We start from the raw sequence: 18,946 nt of genomic DNA on the forward strand, positions 1-18,946 counted from the left end.
AGAGGTAGATACACTGGAGGGCAGAGATAGAGTCCAGAGTGCTTTGACAAATTGGAGGATTGGGCCACAAGAAAACTAATGAGGTTCTACAAGGACAAGTGTACAGGAGTGGTCTGAGGCCGGCTGCGGCAGCTGGCACCCCAGCAAGCAGTGCAATTGGCGCCCCCGCCTGTATGGCCGACAATGGCAGTGACATCATCATTGGGCGCCCGAGCCAGAGGCACTCTAGGCAACTGCCTAGTTCCCCTAGGCTCACGGGCTGCCCCTGCAAGTGTAGAATCCTGCACTTGGGACGGAAGAATCCCAAACATTGTTACTGGCTGGAGACCAACTGGCTAAGTAGTAGTTCTGCAGAAAAGGACCTGGGGATTACAGTGGATGAGAGGCTGGACATGAGTCAACAGTGTGCCCTTGTAACCAAGAAGGCTAATGGTATATTAGATTGCATTAAGAGGAGCATTGCCAGTCGATCCAGAGATGTGATTATTCCTCTTTATTCGGCTCTGGTGAGTCCACATCTGGAGTATTGTGTCCAGTTCTGGGCCCCCAATTACAGGAAGGATGTGGATGCGTTGGAGAGGTTCCAGCGGATGGGCAACCAAAATGATGAGGGGACTGGAGCATATGACTTATGAGGAGACGTTGTGGAAGTTGGGTCTATGTAGTCTACAGAAAAGAAGAGTGAGGGGGGATTTGATAGCAACCTTCAACTTCTTGAAGGGAGGTTCCAAAGAGGATGGAGAGAGGCTGTTCTCAGTAGTGACAGATGGCAGAACAAGGAGCAATGGTCTCAAGTTGTGGTGGGAGAGGTCCAGGTTGGATATTAGGAAAAACTATTTCACTAGGAGGGTGGTGAAGCACTGGAATGGGTTACCTAGGGAAGTAGTGGAGTCTCCATCCCTAGAGGTGTTTAAGACTCAGCTTGACAAAGTCCTGGCCGGGTTGATTTAGTTGGGATTGGTCCTGCCTTGGGCAGGGGGCTGGACTTGATGGCATTCTAAGGTCTCTTCCAGCTCTATGATTCTATAAGTGCAACGGCAGGAAGGGACATTAGCCTGGCAGAGATAATCCCCAGAACAGCCAGGAAAAGGCACTGCCAAGCAGTGAGTAGAGCACCTTGTGACAAACCCACAGATGATCAAATGGAAATAATATTAAATGGCAAGTGACATCACCTGTATCAGATCATGGGTTAAATACTTCAGAGTTTCCTGAGTTTCTTCATTAATTTCTGTTTCTGTAATGACCTCCCAACCACCATCCTGGAACCTCACAGGCATGGAGAAGAAAATCCCCTCAGGGGTGCAAAACTGCCCTAAAGAAAAAAATTCCCACAAAACATGTTTCTTTCTGATGAAAACACATAGTAATGCACTCACATTTTGTAGTGGTGAGTAGCAGTGTAAAACCCTAAAACAGACCAATTGCTGTCTCTCTGTTTACAATACAAAGAACACTGAACTCCCTGCACATTTTAATTAGGAATCCACAAAATCATTGTGTACCTTCCACTAGATATGCAAAATTCCTTATTGCCATTTGTGCCTTAAATGATACTTACGAAAATGTTTCTACATGTATTTGGGCCTATAATCACAGGTAAAGGATAAAGCAGTGACTATATAAAATCAGTTGATTAGTGGGTTAAAATAGAGGGACAGGAAATGAAATAACCACAAGAATACCACATTCCAGATCCTTGGTGGAATAATTTCTTAGATTTGGAAGTTTTTGTGTTTAAAAAATAAGTTGTTAGCTCAGAGTATAATGATTTAATTTTAAATAGTTAAAGGTCTGAGTAAAAACATTACTATTACACTCACTGAAGTAGAGAGAAACCTTCAGAGTGCGTGTGAACTATAAATAGAAACTTACCTTCACTGAGTATTCCCATTGATACAATCTCCCCGGGAGGAGAGTCTTGGTACCAGTATCTCAGCACAGTGGCTATTACATGAGCAGGTGAAATGCCTAGACAGTGATGTTCCCGGGAACTCAGTAAACTCAGTACAGATGCAAATTCTGAACGCACCCAGTTGCTGCCATCAATAAAAGAGATTTTTAATATAACTATGGAAGGCTAAGATCAAATAGTCTTCTTGAAAAAATAAGAACTATAGACAATAGGAGATGTCAGTACAGACTAATTCAATCTTGAGTGCCTAAGCTAGTTGCCTACAGCCATAAATAAAACACAGAGGTAAAAATGGCCTGGTTGTCAGAGGTGAAGAGTGTTGCAGGTACAAGTCATTTATTCAAATACCTTTTTCCAGAATTTAGACTAATGGGGACTCCATAACCTGCTAGTGGAGATAACCCAGGGATTGTTCGGAATCTGCAGCTAATCATAACTTCTCAGCTGCTTCCTTGTAACTGCATGATCCCCTAAGAGCATAGACTGTTGGACTACTGCTGTCAAGTTAATCAAGATCTCAGAGCCATGTTTTCAAAGGGAGTTAGGCACATGAAGATATAGACAAGTAACAGGATATAGGCATCTTAGCACCATAGGCCTGGCTTGACATAAGTGAGTGGAGAGAGGTGAGGTCTCATTTATTGGCAGACAAAATTAGGAATTTAAATGGATTAACAGTCTGAAAACAATGTTCGTACCAACTGAGATAAAGTGCAACATCCAGGTAACCTTTTACAATGGACAAGACAACAAACAAGTCTGGAATGTAAGGTGTGGTAAAGCAGGATTGGGGAACATGCAGACCAGGTCTGGTCTGCTTTTTATTTCAACCAGCCTGTGGCAAGTCTCTGCGCTGCATGCCAGAAGCCCTGAGCCTTGGCACATCTTTGTGGGGCTGGAGCCGCAACCACCAGTTTGCCAGCACATCCTGCAGCCCCTAGGCAGAGAGGCAGATCAGGGAAGCTCCATGTGCTGCATCTGCCCCCCATCACCAGCTCTACAGCCCTCATTGGCCAGAATCTGCAGTCACTGGATCCTGCGGGGGTAGTGTCTGAGGATGGAGGCAGCACACAGTTTTACGGCTGCTCTTGCGCAAAAACTTGCTGCCTGTCTATACTGGCCGTGTGTTCTTGCGCAAGTGAACTGACGTTCTACTGTATAAAATCAGTGCTTCTTGCGCAAGAACTATGATGCTCCCGCTCAGGAATAAGCCCTCTTGTGCAACTGTTCTTGTGCAAGAGGCCAGTGTAGACAGGCAACATGAATTTCTTGCGCAAGAAAGCCCGATGGCTAAAATGGCCATCAGAGCTTTCTTGTGCAAGAGAGCGTCTACACTGGCATGGATGCTCTTGCGCAAAGGCACATGCCAGTGTAGACGCTCTCTTCTGGAAGAGTTTTTGCCCAAGAACTCTTCCGCAAAAGAGTTCTTGCGCAAGAAGCTGCCAGTGTAGACATAGCCCTAGGGTCCAGACTGACAGCTGCTACTGGGAGCAGCATAGAGCCAAGGCAGGCAGGAGGCCTGCCTTAGCCCTGTTAAACCGCTGCCACCTGAGGAAAGTGCCACTTGGCCAAAGCCTGCTCTCCGAACCTCCTCCCCACACCTCAATGAGAGTCATTTTTCCCATTGACCTTCCACTGTGGGAATGGCGCCAAAGTTCAGCTTAAGGTATGTCAACTTACCTATGTTGTTTACATAGCTAGAAATGCCTACCTTAACTGATCTTCCTCTGTAGTACAGCCCTGGTCTCACTCTACACAAACTAGCAAGCAGCAAAGGTTCGCTTATAACTTCTAGTCCAGTGGTTAGCCCACTTACCTGGAGACCACTAGTTCAAGTCCCCACTGAGAAGGGAATTGAACAGGAATTTGCTATTAACCAGATGAGTGTCCTTATCATTGGGCTGTACAGTTAGTTTTTGTCCCTAGCCCATTTAACAATCAATTGTTCAACTTTAATTAAGTTATTTCAACAGGAGAAATTGAGGAATCCCCATGTCAGAATATCCTGTAGCCCAGTGGTGTGAGCACTTGCTTGCAAGGTAGCAGATCCATGCTCAAATCCCTTCTTGCATTCCAAGTGAAGACTCTAGCCACTGAGTTAAAGGGAAGTCCTTCCCTCTCTATCCCTGCTGTCTTGTGTGGAATTGAGCAGCCTCTGAGTAAGGCCCCACATGCAAGTTAGGTGGAATACCTATCTTCTCCCAGTTTGTGGAGCATATTGGGGCTTAAGTGGAAGGTCAACACATGGATATCTAAAGTGAGGCAACAGTGTCCATACTCTAGGTGTTTTTGGAATGTTACCTGCAAAAACATATTCAGAGTGAGGTTAGGTGTCTACAGTGTGGGGCAGCATCTGAGCAGGATTCTGTGGATTACAGTGGTTCCTAAAATGGGACTTAGGTGACAAAGCACTTTTGTAGATCTAGTTCAATTGGGCACCTAGCAGGATTATCAAAAATGCCTATGTGCTTCTTTAGGTTCCTGAATACTTGTGAAAAACCTGGCCCATAGTGACTTTTCCTTGTTTCTCTAGTCCTTTACATAATAAAGTGGAAGAAAAATGTTTATATGATCAATTTTCTTTCTTTAAAACTATTTTAACTCATTTTGGGGAAAAAATTATCTCAAGCTGAATTTTGTCCCATTAGTATTATGTTGGAAGTATAATCTTTAAATATAACAATGACCATGCATATGCGAGTGGCAGCAGGATGATATGGATTTTAAAAATTGATAACATTTAAAAGATCAAAATGAAAAATAAATCTGTACTTTACCCATCATAGATCATGTCCAGCAAATGACGTGAAAAGCTAGGTGGACCCCAGATAGCACTGTCATATCTGTAAACTTTTGCTTTAGACAGATCAATATAGCTCCTGCCACTGATATTACCCCAAATAATCACATCTTTGATTCCTGTAACAAAGGAGAATATATAAAGATTAGCGAACAAAAAGATATTGTGTTTAAATGCAGAAGCAGGCTGGGAGCAGGGTGTCTGGCTGGGGGAAGGAGGCAGGAGTGGGCTGGGGCAAGCTGTCTGGACAGGTGGCAGGAGTGGGATGAGGGTAGGCTGTCTGGCCAGAGTCAGAAGTGGGCGGGGGGCAGGCTGTCTGGCCAAGGGGCAGGGTTATTACCATGGGGCAGGAGTGGGCTGGGGGCAGGGTGTTGGGGTAGGAGTGGCCAAGGGCAGGTGTCTGACCAGGAGGGAGGGAGCTCAAGCAGGCAGGGGGCAGGATGTCTGGTTGGGGGCTGAGTGACGGGGTGGGGATGTAGAGTCTGAGCAGAAGGGGGTGGGAAGCACTTGCGTGATTTTGCGCTGCATCGCAGGCACCGTGTAATATGGCCTCCTACTGCTCCCATTCGCCAGAAGAAAGCTTCCAGGAAGTGTGTCCAGGGGGAAGGAAAATGGCAGCATGCATGGAGACATTTTTGGCCACTTGTTCCCCACAGGCCAGGGGAAGGAAAAGGGCAGTGCACGGAGCCAAAAATGATAGAACTTGTTCCCTGCAGGCCAGATCAAGTGCGGAGGCTCAGGACTTCCCCTCCACCCTGCAGGAAGCCAGAGATGACGTGCCAATCTTGTGGGCAACCATGAGATTGTAGCACCAACACTGGCTCCCTGCTATAGTGGGAGCTGGGGGACTTGAGTTGGGGCTCCAGAAGAGCCACATCTGGATCCCTAGTAAGCCATATTTGACTTGCAAGCCATAGATTGCCAACCCCTGCTCTAATGTGCACTTGGATGGTGGCACATGAGAGAATGAATGAAGGGCCGCCCACCTAATTAGTGGGGCTGTGTAGATGTGGCTCCACTAATTAAGTGCCAGGACCGGGGAGAAGACATACATATAAAGCGAAGTGGTGGTCTTGGGGAGAATGGGGGGCAGGTGGGAGGGGGCATGAGGTAAGGGGGAAAATAGGAAGTAGGTGAGGGAAGTGGGGTGAGAAGAGGGAGGGGGGAGAATTTGGAATATGCAGGGCTGCAGTTGCCAGAGAAAGTGATGACTTTCCACAGCTCCAGGCCTATGGCTGCTGGGAAAAGATACCCCACTTACCCAGCCTCAGCTCACTGGCTCCTGTGATGGAGGGGAAAAGACACCATTTCTTGCCAACTGCTGCTTAGAGGCTGCTGGTGCAGGAAGATGCCTCCTCCTTTTCAGCCCCAGCTCACTAGGGCTTTGTGCAAGGTTTTTGCCAAGAAGCTTTTTGCGGAACAGATCTTTTGAGGCGTCCACACCTCAAAAGTGCATCGCAAGAGAGTGTCCACATTACATGGACACTCTTGCGCAAGAAAGTTCTGATGGCCATTCTGTGAATGGCCATCAGAGCACCCTGTGCTTTTTGTGAGAGGCTCTTTTTGCGCAAGAAACACGTTGAGCATCCACACACACCTTTTTGCACAAGAACTCTTGTGCAAAAAGGAGTTATGCCTCGTAGAAGGCAGTATACCTATACCGCAAAAAGCCCTCTGTTCTGTCAATTGACTGTAGATTTACTTGAGCAAAAATGCGCTTGAAGTGTGGACGCTCCACGGGTTTTTGCACAAAAACGGCTGTTTGCAAAAACCTTGTAGTATAGACATAGCCTGGCTGACAGGACTAGGTGGGAAAGGAGGGAGAGATAGAGAAAGCCCCCCTTCCCATTTGTTCCAGCCCAGCTTGGTGGCTGCTGGGGTGGCGTACAAAGGCTAAAGCTGACAAATATTATACCTAATTTCCGTAAACCTTGCTCACAAAAATAGGCACATCCATCGCATTATATATTAAAATATGAGTTGTGTGGTTTTATTTGTAGAACAAAAAAAAGTTAAGATTTTTTTGGTCCTGCCATGAGGGCAGGGGACTGGACTTGATGACCTGTCAAGGTCCTTTCAAGTTCTACTATTCTATGATTCTATATATAATGCTTTTATTCAAAGCATTTTACAATAGTTAGCTAACAGTACAAGCAACATTTGGAAAGATCATTAAGTGGCCCACCAAAACCATCAGCAATTTTCAAGTGTTTGGGAGAAGAGTTTGAGAACCATTGCATTAGTGTATATCATAGTACTAATTTAAGTTACCAGGTAACAAATAAAAACAAACTGAAAACATGAAAAAAATAAAGCCTTAGAGATAAATTCTTAATAGTGACTTGTAAAAGATTATTAAATTAGCAGACTTACCTCGTGCTAAAATATAGCCTCTGTCTAGACTACATGGCTCCGTCGACGGAGCCATGTAAAATAGTTTATTCGGCATAGTCAAAGAAGCGGGGATTTAAATAATCCCCGCTTCATTAAAATAAAAATGGCCGCCGTGCTGTGCCGACAATCAGCTGATCCAGCACAGTGCGGCAGTCTAGACACGGCACGGTCAACAAAGGAAGGCTTTGTCGACCACTCCGGTATGCCTCGTGAAACAGTACAATATTTAACATATTAACTTCAAAGAAAGGCACTGATTGCACCCATACAAAATGTGTGTGTGCACCCATTGTACTTTTAACTATCTGAATTTGTCTTATTCCGAATTCCATATTTGCAGCTGTAATGGGTGTACTTATTTTTACATATATCCCAACTGCTCTAAAAATCTATGCTCTATGCTCAGATGCATAATTCTGATCATTGAAGTTCCCAGATTGTAACTGATATTGAAGAGAACAAATACAAATTACCCACCTGCTGAATGCATATTCAGTTTCCTGGCCAGCATGGCTTTTGCTGCACTTTCCAAGAACATTGCCATGGCGATAATATTCTGGGGGTCAATGGACAGGGCAAATGTCATAATCATTAATGCCCTAAGATTCACAAAAGTTTTTCCTGACACAATAACTTTGACTGTGCTGTTGGCATTCTTGTCCATCAGGGAACCATACACTTTACATTGTTCAGTGACCTGTCTGATACAGTCCTCAAGTGACGGGATCTCATGTTGTAAGAGGATATCATCAAGCAAAATGACAACATCAGCCTGAAGAAAGGCATCATCTAATTCAGTGTGCACTGAGACACTGCGAAGGAGGGGGAATGCTAAGTCCTGAGCCTCCATTACAATACCCTGCAGAATTTCCTTGTAGTGGTTACTGTCCAGCAGATGGATGCTGATCTCTGTGGCCATCCCAAACACTTCTCCACTAGCCAATAATGGAATCAGGTTGTAGCAGGCAGGAGCTGACGCACTAATGAGAAATTTTAGATACAGAACATTTTTTAACTAGTAAATGCTGCTGTTTGTTCTATAAAATGCATTATAAAAATGGATGACAGAACTTAGTCATGTAGTTCACAACTATTTACATGATCCATTACCTCAGATCAATGTTTCCCAAATGGCGTTCCGCGAAACCCCGGGGTTCCGTGAAGTGAAAGTAAGGGTTCCGTGAGAAAATTCCTTTACAATAACATTTTATGATTTAAAAAATTAATAATTAATATGATGTGATTTCTGTTTTTAAATATGGGCAATTAAACTAAATGTTGATCTCATGAACTTGTTTAGCATTTGTTTTTTATTATCCTTACTTATTTGTGGAGGAGTTTTTCAGCTCCATATATTAGACTGTTATTAGGGGTTCCACAAAATTCTTTCAAGTTTAAAAGGGTTCTGTGGCCAAATAAAATTGGGAAACACTGCCTTACATCATTTCAGTCTAGCTTTTATATCAACATGTTAAAAATAAATACAAAGCAGGCTTCCCTTCACTAAAGTTATGCTGGAAGGTTAAATACCACATTTTAAAAGTCCACCAAATTAATAAATTCTTGCACTTTTGTCTACTTACTCTTGTATGCTGCTTGTTTTCTTTTTGCATTTCCATTATTTATGTACGGCAGGCTGGGGCAAAACACGGCCCACGGGCTGGATTCGGCCCACCGAGCCACTGAATCCAGACCGTGGATACAGTGGGGATGCTCAGGCAGGCTCCCAGTCTGCCCACCACACACTGCTGAGAAAAGCGGCTATGGTGGGGCTCTGTGTGAACAGCTGTGAACCCAGGGGAGGAGGGAGAGGATTAATGCACTGCTCCTGCCTCCAACACAATCCCATTGGCTGGTTTTTCACCAATGGGAGCTGCCTGTTGTCAACAGGCAGCTTGTGATGCACCCTCCCCCCCTTCCCTTAGGCTCACAGCTATTAAAAAATCACATGGCCTCTTCAGCCAGTGAAGGGGTGGAACACCACAATACCCAAACCCTTTCCCCCTCTCCTGCACCCATATCTCCTCCCAAATCCTGAACCCTAATCTCCTGCCCCAGGTCATAACTCCCTCCTGTTCTAGGTCACAACCCAAATCCTCTGCCCCCTTCCTGTACCCCAGTTCCCTGCCCAAAGATACAACCCAAAGTCCTGCACCCCCTCCAGCATCCCAGTCCCCTGCCCAAGGTCACAGTCTGCACCCTAGACCCTTGCCTCAGATCACAACTGCTTCTTTCAACCAAGTTCCCTCCCAGACCCCACATTCTCTCCTGCACCCCAATCCCTTATCACGTTTCCTTTTGCACCCAGACTCCATCCCAGACTCCACACTTCCTCCATTAATATCATGTAAGAGTGTGTCCCTTGACCATTTTCCAGTTTCTTGGAGTGGCCCTCTATCAAATTATTGCCAATCCCTGGTGTACAATGGAAATAATCAGTTCCTATATGGTTTCTGGTCAATTTCATTTTCACTATTTCAGCATTAGCATAAAGCTACACCAGGGGTTGGCAACCGTTGGCTCCTAAGCCAAATATGGCACAGTAGGCAGCCAAATATAGCTCTTTTGAAGCTCCCCGCCTTCCTTCCCCCCACAGCACGGAGCCTCCGCTGGTGCTCCCGCCTCGCAGGCCTCCCTCCCAGCCCGCAAAATTGGAATGCCAGCACTGGCTTCCTGGGGGGAGGTGCAGAAAGCCCTGAGGCTCTCCACTGGATTCGGCTTGCGGGGAAGAAGTGGAGCCAGAAGCATCTCTGCATGCTGCCATTTCCCTTCCCCATCCTGGGAGAACAGCAGTATACGGATGAGCTTCCTGGCAGTTTTCCTCGCTGCTCTCATTGGCCGGAAAGCAAGTAAGTTTCCTCCCCCCGCCGCAAATTGAGACCCCACACATCCCCAACCCATTCATTCATACACCCTAAGCCGAGTCTCTGAACCCCAACCCTCTCACTAATACCCCCTCCACCGAGACCCTACACTCCTATCCCCTCACTACCTTGCCGACATCTCCCCCCCCCCCCACACACACAACCCCTACACCGAGACCCTGCACTGCCACCCTGTTCCTGCACTCTCCCTTGCTCTTGCATCTCCCCCCTGGCCAGACACACTAACCCCAGCGTGCTTCTGCACCTTACCCCCTGGTCCCACACCCTACTCCCAACCTGCTCCTGCATCCTCCCACTTGTCACACACCCTACCACCAGCCTGCTCCTGCCCCCTTTCTTGCTCCTGCCCCCTTCCCTCAGCCAGACACCCTACTCCCAGCCTACTCCTGCACCCCCTACTTCCCATCCAGACCTTGCCCCCCAACCCGTCCTGCACCCACCTCCCACCCAGATCTTTCACCCCCATCTCTATCCCACTCACTGGCAGCCCTGTCCCGCACTCCAAACCCCTCATTTTTGGCCCCATCCCAGAGCCTAGGGAAGCCCACAAAATCCACTAACCCTGGAACCCCAGAAGAGTTAACGGTTAAGAGTTAAGAGACTGAGGCCTTGAACCTCAGTCTTCCCTGTCCCCATTCCCCATGGAGCACCAGGGAAGTGAGGTGTTTCAGTTGGGGGACACATCAATGAGAGCTGGGGGTTTCTGGAGGGGTGAGGTTTTTGGTTTTTTTGCTTCGCACTTGTGTGGTCCCCAACTGATTTTTCTTGGGTCAGTGGATCCTGACCCAAAAATATTCCCCACTCCTGCTACAAATAAAGACAATACTAGAACCTTTTGTGTTGAACATAATATTTTATTTTATTTAAAATTAAACCTGTCCCCCATCTGGCCCCCAGAGTCCTGATCCTGTGGTCCAGCCCCCATCCAGCCTCAGAAAGGGCTGGTGGTGGCCTCCCTCCTGCTGCAGCATGGGTAGGAGGGGAGGCCATGATCCGGCAGCGGTGATCCTGGCTCAGCCCCTTGTCTAGCCACTAGTGCCCAGGTGCAGCAGCCCAGCCCCAACCAGGTGAGGTAATCCAACTCCAGGACCCGCCTCCCCGCACATACTCTATTTCCCACCCCCAGCACCCTGACCTGCCTCCTGTACCCCATCTCCCTGCCCTGAGCCCCTCATATACCCTCACCCTAACTCCTGCACCCCCACATCCACAAACTGCACCCCCAGCAGTAGCTGAAGTCCCATTAAATAAAGTCTGTGAGTACAATGTTTCATATATGCTATTATTAATCATTATTTCAATTATCAATAATATTAAGTTGTATATTTTCAGTCTTATACTGCTCTGTTGACTATTTGTTCTGAATTTTGATGTAGTTTGGTTCTTTGGTTTGAAAAAGTTGCCGACCCCTGAGCTAGACTATTTATTTATGTAAAAATTCAATTACTTTAAAACTTGTCACCAAAATATTTCTATTGGGTTCTGATAATGTAAAAATATTCCTTTCCCAAAGTTCATTTAGGGGTTTAAATTTGGCCCAACAGTATCCTTGTAAATTCATATCACCTTACAAGGTTTTTTGAGGGGTCTTTGGAGGAAGAGTGGGTGAGGGATTGGGTTTTTAGGTTGTGGGTTTTTTTTATTTGCTTTTTGTTTTGATATCTGCAAACAAAAAATACATTCTGGAATATCTATTGAATTACAACCTATTCTAAGTAAACAAATGAGCAAATGTTGGAACAGTTTAGTACTTTATAGTATTTTTAGTAAATTGCTAAGCTGTGAACAATGTTTTATAAAAAGAGTAAGTTTTAATTAAAATGAACATCAGAAGTTGGTGTTATAATGTGTTAAGATTTGAAAAGAAAAAATAATTTACAAAAAAGATAAATTACTTGTATTTACCTAAATAAATGTAAACAGTGTTAAAATGGATATGTGCAAGCCCCATATTCATTTAATCAGCGGCAGGAAGATTGTATTATATGAGAAGAAATGCATAATTCTAAAGCTGAATGAAATATTGCAATGCTTTTGCTTTCTCACCTACTTATCCAAACCTGCAAGGGGTTGATAAGACTTTTCAGATATTCCTCCTCTTTCTCAATTTCTATGTGAGTATTCAAATTCTCCGCCCCAATTCTCAGCATCTGCTCACTCAGCATGTCCGAGGTGATGCCATAGTAATGCTAACAATGAAGAAAGGACATTCAGCAATCAGAGAGTAGCCCCAAAATGTTATGTAATATCTAAAAAAAGGAGACAGGAATAAGAAAAGAATTCAAAATGTGGATCAGTAATACTGAAAGTCTTTTTACCTGGGCATGCTCCATAAAATCGTTAAATCCTCCCAGAAGCAGGCCCTTCCCTCCACGGTCCAATAATTCCCGCCACACAATCGGTGAGCGTTTGTGTTTCCATCCATTTTTTTCACAGATATCATGAAGCCACTGCTACAGGCAATTCACCCAAAACAATTTTAATATTTTTTCACGTGCAGAAAGGCAATATTTAAATATTACTGCTTATACTCTCCAATGCAAAACAGTACAAGTTGTACCTCCCTAAACTGGAACTCTCTGGATGTAAACCATGGATGTTGCTGGACCACAGAACCCAGGAATAGGGAAGTCTAGCGGCAATGCCAGGAGCGCAGCAGGGGGGCGCATAGCAGGTGTGTGAGGGGAGTGTCTGGTTGCATAGCGAGGAACTACTGCCCTGGCTAGCAGAGAGCTCTGGCCCTGGAGGCAGCTAGCAGCACAGCAGGGAGCTCTGGCCCCAACCACCAAGGAGCATCAGGTCTACTGATGTAGTGGGGAGTTTTGGCTCTGGAGACAGCCAGTGGCGCAGTGGGGAACTCCAGGTCTGGGGAGCCCTAGCTGAGCTGGCAGCACGAGGAGCTGGGGTTGGAGCCCAGCAGCAGTAGATCCAGGTCTGGAGCCTCAGCCTGGGAGCAGTGGGGCTAGGCATAGGCTGGAAGCAGCCAGCAGTAGAGAGGTGCAGGGGGCTGGGAGTCAATGACAGGGGGCCTCTCCTGGTCCAGTAAATCCCTTTGTACAGGACTGGTCAGGTCCCAAGGGTGTTGGACCAGAAGATCCAACCTGCAATATTTATCTAAATGCACAGATGTGGGGTATTTCACAGGTGTCCCAAATGTGAGCATTTGAAAAAAATGCTACCAGCCAGATGGTTGTGATGTGTTGTGCAAGGATTGAATTAGCATGAGAACAAAATATCATACTTCCACCTCCTTAACAACATCATTGTGAAAAGTCTCTCTCAGATAGTTTAGCAGTAATGCAGCACCATGTAGTATCAACAGTCAGACCATTTTATAAAAGAATCAGTTTAGAATTTCTACTCAGACTGAGATGCAGAGTAAGCTGCAGAGGTGATACTTATTCAGTATCATAGGCATGCATGATGCTTAACTGAGGAACTCAGCAAAATCTAAGAAGTGATTAGTAAAACCTCTCTTACAACTTTGTCTGCCTCGTAAGATAGTTCTGGGATTTTTTTCTAGTAATTTCCCCTAGTCTGTCTGCTGCAGGTAAGAAATTACTTTTCCAGGAATGGCTACCAGCAATTAGATAATACAGATTAGATCTAAAACATTTACTTTTTCGTTAACTCATGTCCCAGAGTAGAACTTGAAGGAGACAACTGTTTTCAATAATTGTCTTTGTTTTAACCTTGTTTATTATTAAATATTGTTTCAATTGGTTTGAAATAGGTTATGCAAACTGGTTTACAGGTGGTCTGAAAGAGCTGTCTAATTGTTCACTGAAGCTTCCTGTCAAAGCTGTTCCCCCCACTGGCACTTCAAGTGCAGAAGGTGGGGGCCTGCAAGAGACTTTAAAATACCCTGCCACTAAAGGCGTGTGTTTAAACTCTCCAATGTCACAGACTCCCTGACTTTGGGTGGTACACTGCCCCCAGCCAAATGCAAAAACCCGTTTGAGAACCCAGGAAGACGCACTTGTGATGCACGTACGCTTTTTAACCTTTCCTCTGGGGAGGGCTTGAAAAACTATATTTTTTTAATAGATGATCTTTCAGTGTCAGGTAAGTGCACACAGAATCTCATGTCTTCTAGGACAGTCTTTAAAGATTATGTCTTTTTTATTAACAAAATAAAGAAGACATTCTTGGTAAAGTGTATTTGGTTGCTAGATGTTAGTGAAATAAGGCAGGTTAAAAACAGAGAATTGCTTCCCTGGGGTTCAGTTTAAAAGCTGCAGTATAAGAAGGGGTAGATGAGCTCAGCACAGAGGAGTTCAACTAGCCCCAAAATAAAGAAAATAACCTGATCACGTCTGGCTAAACATTCCCTGTTCTACTTACATATCTGCTGTTCTAAGGTTTGGGCCTTCGCTAGGCATGGATATTGCTGGAAATGCCATGCCTTGTTCCTGGCTCAATCCATCTCTCCCAGCAACCCTCTGCTCACACAAAAACTGCAGCAGGAGAGTCCTGCTTCAATTCAAAGACTCACATTCTGTTTTCAATTGGCTCTCTTGGCTCCCTGCCAACACTTCCTGGAGACTCTCAAGGATCTTTCCTCTCTAAGATTAACCCGTACAGACAATTTACTTAAACTGAATGGCTAGGATGTCCAAAAAAGGGTAATACCTCTCCCATTCATCATACTTCCATAATGTACAGCAGCTTATCAAATGCTATTTTGTCACTACTGTCATTCATATACCTACAGCTACTATTTACTGTGACTGTTCTTCCTGCCCTATGCTGTATGAAATTGCCTTATGTATACAAATATGCATAATTCGAAGATGCTTTGGACAAAATACCTCATGTAACCTATACATTTTAATGTCACAGTCTGCTGGATCTGCATACCTTATTCTGGTGTATGTATCATTCTCGTATGTAAAGTAAGAAATATGGGGCATGGAATGGTTTATGGTTTTAAATGTGGAAAAGAAAGCCATCAAGGGTGTTTCCAATGCTTGGACACCTCTCAGAATTGAAGTGATCCAGTGTTTGCATTGCTCTTTGGGGGAAGAGATGGTGTAAGGGGCAGTTATCACAGCTCTGTGTCTTGACTGGGGGAGACCAGGAGATTGGCCCAGCAAGACAGGCTGATGAGGAGCCCCAAAGAGCAGGAAGGTGAATGTCAGTGGCTTTATCAGCATACTGGGAAGCAACTCCAAGAGGTCTTCTATGACAACACCCCGTCACACTTACTACACTGCACTCTGCTAGATGCATACCAATTGAATTCAATTGAAACATTATTATTAGAAACCAATTTCATAAGCCATCCAAATGGTTTGATACTGAATCTTAATTAGCTTGATTAACTCTGGATCATTGTTCCCTGTAAGCTGCTTGGCAGCACAGCTTCACAGGTGATTAATCAGCCTCACCCAGTCAGAGGTTCAGGGCTCCATGCATAAAGCTGCTTGACTGGGAGGGGCTAATTAATCACTTGTGAAGCTGTGTTGCCCTACCTACAACTTAGAGGGAACACTACTCTGGATGTAATCTAGTATATTACAGCCACAAGAAAAAGAAAATTACCTTCATCTGGACATTTCTGATATTATCCATCGCACACTCACTCATGACACATTATACAATGCTTACTATATTACTGTAATTATTTGTATTACTATAAGTATGGACCAGGAATCCATAATATGAGGCACTGTACAAAGACAGACTGTGAGCACTTTGGGGTAAATCAAGAAACAAAAGAGAAGTAAGCACAAGAAAACAGTGAGATAGTACTGTAAATGTAAGGCAGTGGTTTTCAACCTACTTGATCCCCCCTCTCCTGCAGCTAGCAGCCTCCATGAGGTTGGAGCAGGAGCACCAGCACCAGCTTTCCACCACGGGGGCAGAGGGCAGGCCCAGGACTCATGGGTCAGATCCAGCTTGTGGGAGAGGAAGCAACTCCACACGCTGCTGCTTCCCCTCCTCCCAGCTGGGGGAATGGCAGCAAGGAAACCACTCACCTAGAGGCTTTCCCTGTTGCTCCCATTGGTCAGAATCATGGGTAATAGGAGCAGTGGGAGTAGGTGCCTGGGAGTGGCAAGGGGTGTGGGGCAGATAAGTGCACCCTCATTCCCAGACCCTGCACTCCTATCAACTTCATGGATCCCACCAAGACCCCGCCTGCACCCTCATTCCTGTCCCACTCCCTAACAGCACCAGTCCACACACTGAACTCCTCATTTTTGGCCCCACCCAGTGCTTAGGGGGATCACAAAATCTACTAACCCCAAAATCCAAGAAGAGTTAATCTGGCCTGTGGGAAGCCCTGAACCTTGGTAGTCCCTGCTTCCTCTCCCCACCTGCCTGCCACAAACAAAGACAATGTTGTTTTGGACATACATTAATATTTTACTTCATTTAAAATGAAGTTCGGTAAGCTAACACGACAAAGTGAAAGTGCTTGGTATTTTTAATTATTTTGATTCATAATATTTCCTTTTTTACTGGGTAAATACGCTCCCTTACATTATAGCTGCCATGGGCATCAGTTATGTAAGGCAGGGGAAGGCGCTGCCTTCCCAAACCACCAGGCATAGCCCCACAGACACTATGCCCCCAGAACACCTGCTGTAGGTGTTCTGGGGGGCAGAGGGATACTGCCCCCAGTGCCTGCCCTCCCAGTGCTCCAGGTTGGGGAGGCCAGTACTGGCCACGTGGCATGCCCTCTTTCCTCCCCCAGCGCTCTGGGGCTAGAGAGGCTGGGACGTGTGGCGTGATGCACCTTCCACTGTGACTGGGGAGGCTATGGTGAGCACACGCCCACTCCCCTCCTCTCCCAGTGGTTGGAAGGGGGGAGTACGGCACATGGCACGCCACCTCACCTCCCAGGGGCAGGGAAGAAGCGGGGCTGGGTGCTTCCCCCCCCCCCCCCCGACTTGTCTTCACTGACCAACCATGATAGCCGTACATTTAAGTTTTTATGCTCCAGTAGCCTAATAGAAATAATTTAGTATTTAAGGTATTTAGAGATAAGAAAAGGCATTTTGTCATCATGGATGGTTGGCTAGTAGTCCACCGAAAAGTTTAAGAACTACTAGTATAAGGTGATGTACGTTGCATCACCACCATGTTATAAAGGGAACTTAGTGTAAATGAGAATGTGGCTTTTAGTTTCAATACTTTCAGGCATTGTAACACAAAGCTGTTAAAGTCTAAAATTCCTTCTACATATATTGGCAAATAATAGCTGAGAAGAAATAGTATTTGAAATACGCACATATCAGAGGACTAGTAGGCTAAGTACACTGAAAGAAACCGTAATTTCTTGTACACTGAAAGAAATAGTATTTTGTTTACTATTTCATATTTTAAATTATTTGTGAATGTCCCAGACTGTCTACAACAGGGCTGCTCAACACGTGACCTGCAGGCCACCTGTTTATTTGCAGCCTGTGGTGTGGTTTGGGTTTACCCAGGGCTCAACATGTGGCCCATGGATGGGATCTTTCGAACATGGCCTCCACTGGGAACACACTCCACAATGGCGAGGCATCTCCCAGGCGGGGTGAGCACTGAAAGACACAAGCGGACGGGCTGGCTGGAACAGATGGGTACAGGGTGTCAGTGTTTCCAGCCCCCAGGGAGGAGGTGCGGGGAGCGCCGGGGCATTGTGGGAAGTGCTTTGTATTCATGCCTGTCAGTGTGAAAGAAGCTATTTACATGTATATTTAAATGTATATGCAACCACACTTAAGATGTGGCCCGTGGCATGTGTTGTGAGTGTCATTTGGGGCCCCTGGGCTTCCAAAGTTGAGTAGTCCTGTTCTACAATAGTAATTTGGTGTATCGAACTTCTGTAGTTTTTAGAGCCATGAAGTGGTCTTAATATGTGAAACCAATCAAGCACAATACAGATTAGAGGCATTTTCCATTCTCCACCTGAAACACATGAGCATCTGTTAATGAAATGAATTAAATACACTTACCTTCCACTTGTCAGGATGCTGAGTAATCTTGTGTATCTTGAAGTTAGGTAAATTAATCTGCAGATAGTCAGCCAGAAGTTCTGCCTTAGCAAAGTATGGACAGTCTGCCTTTCCTGGACATAGGGGAATTAGCATAATTCTAAGAATGTATTAGTCTGATTGATGAAAGCTTCATAAGATACACATTTAGAAAAACAAGACATTCTGATCTAAAAGAAGGAAGAAGAAAGGGGACATTACAGGGCCAGATTTCTGTAGGCTCAGGGATCCCATAAAGCAAGTGTAATGACAAAGATGTAGTCTACTGTCATTATCTCATTTAAAATCTTACTGTGCCACCACAGAAAAAAATATGTACGGTAATATCCAAATGAAACCAAGCTGAGAGTTGTATAATTTAAACACCTCACACTGCTGCTACACTAGACACCGCATAATTAAAAATACAGCCAGAACATACCTGGCATTTCATTTGAAAAAAAGAATATATCCGGAATAAAATAATAAAAAATACTAATATACTACAGCTGAGAGAAATCAAACACAATAATATGAATGAAGACAAGGTCTGATAGTAGATGACAGATCAGACATATTTGCAACATAATGAAACACCAAATAAATGCAAATACAAAATATATGTGCAGATAAACAGGACAGTTATTAAGCTACGTCTATGCTACTAGTTTTCTTCGCAAAAAATATGCAAATTAGGGACTCATTTGCATGAGTCATGATCTCATTTGCATATTTTCTGCCGATCCGTTTTTGCGCTGGGGTTTTTGCACAAAAACAAGCAGTGTGGACGTTTACTTTTTGCACAAAAACCCCTTTTTCCGCAAGATCCGTAAACCTTTTTGGGGGCATAAGGATCTTGTGGTAAAAGGGGGTTTTGTGCAAAAGGAAAACATCCACACTGCTTGTTTTTGTGCATATTTTTCATTTGCATATTTTTGGCTGAGAAAACTCGTAGTGTAGACGTAACCTTAGAGAGCCTATCAATGTT

At 45.0% G+C, this 18,946-nt stretch overlaps 1 protein-coding gene across 3 annotated transcripts in view; it reads right to left on the minus strand.

Annotated features, from left to right (window-relative positions):
- Nucleotides 1–18,946, minus strand: part of MDH1B (malate dehydrogenase 1B) — a 29,561-nt gene that overhangs the window by 9,398 nt on the left and 1,217 nt on the right. Inside the window, exons 2-8 of one of the 3 annotated variants that reach the window (XM_075934363.2) lie at nt 17,941–18,053; nt 12,313–12,447; nt 12,041–12,183; nt 7,587–8,089; nt 4,693–4,834; nt 1,876–2,039; nt 1,176–1,315 (exon numbers count right to left, since the gene is read on the minus strand). In XM_075934363.2, coding sequence (XP_075790478.2) covers nt 1,176–1,315; nt 1,876–2,039; nt 4,693–4,834; nt 7,587–8,089; nt 12,041–12,183; nt 12,313–12,447; nt 17,941–18,053 — 1,340 coding nt within the window. Of the gene's footprint in view, nt 1–1,175; nt 1,316–1,875; nt 2,040–4,692; nt 4,835–7,586; nt 8,090–12,040; nt 12,244–12,312; nt 12,448–17,940; nt 18,054–18,946 lie in introns of those variants that run through there. The other 2 variants (XM_075934364.2, XM_014576509.4) reach the window with 2 other exon arrangements.

Source organism: Pelodiscus sinensis, chromosome 7 (genome assembly GCF_052426305.1).
Source record: "Pelodiscus sinensis isolate ZL-2025 chromosome 7, ASM5242630v1, whole genome shotgun sequence".
NCBI lineage: Eukaryota > Metazoa > Chordata > Testudines > Trionychidae > Pelodiscus > Pelodiscus sinensis.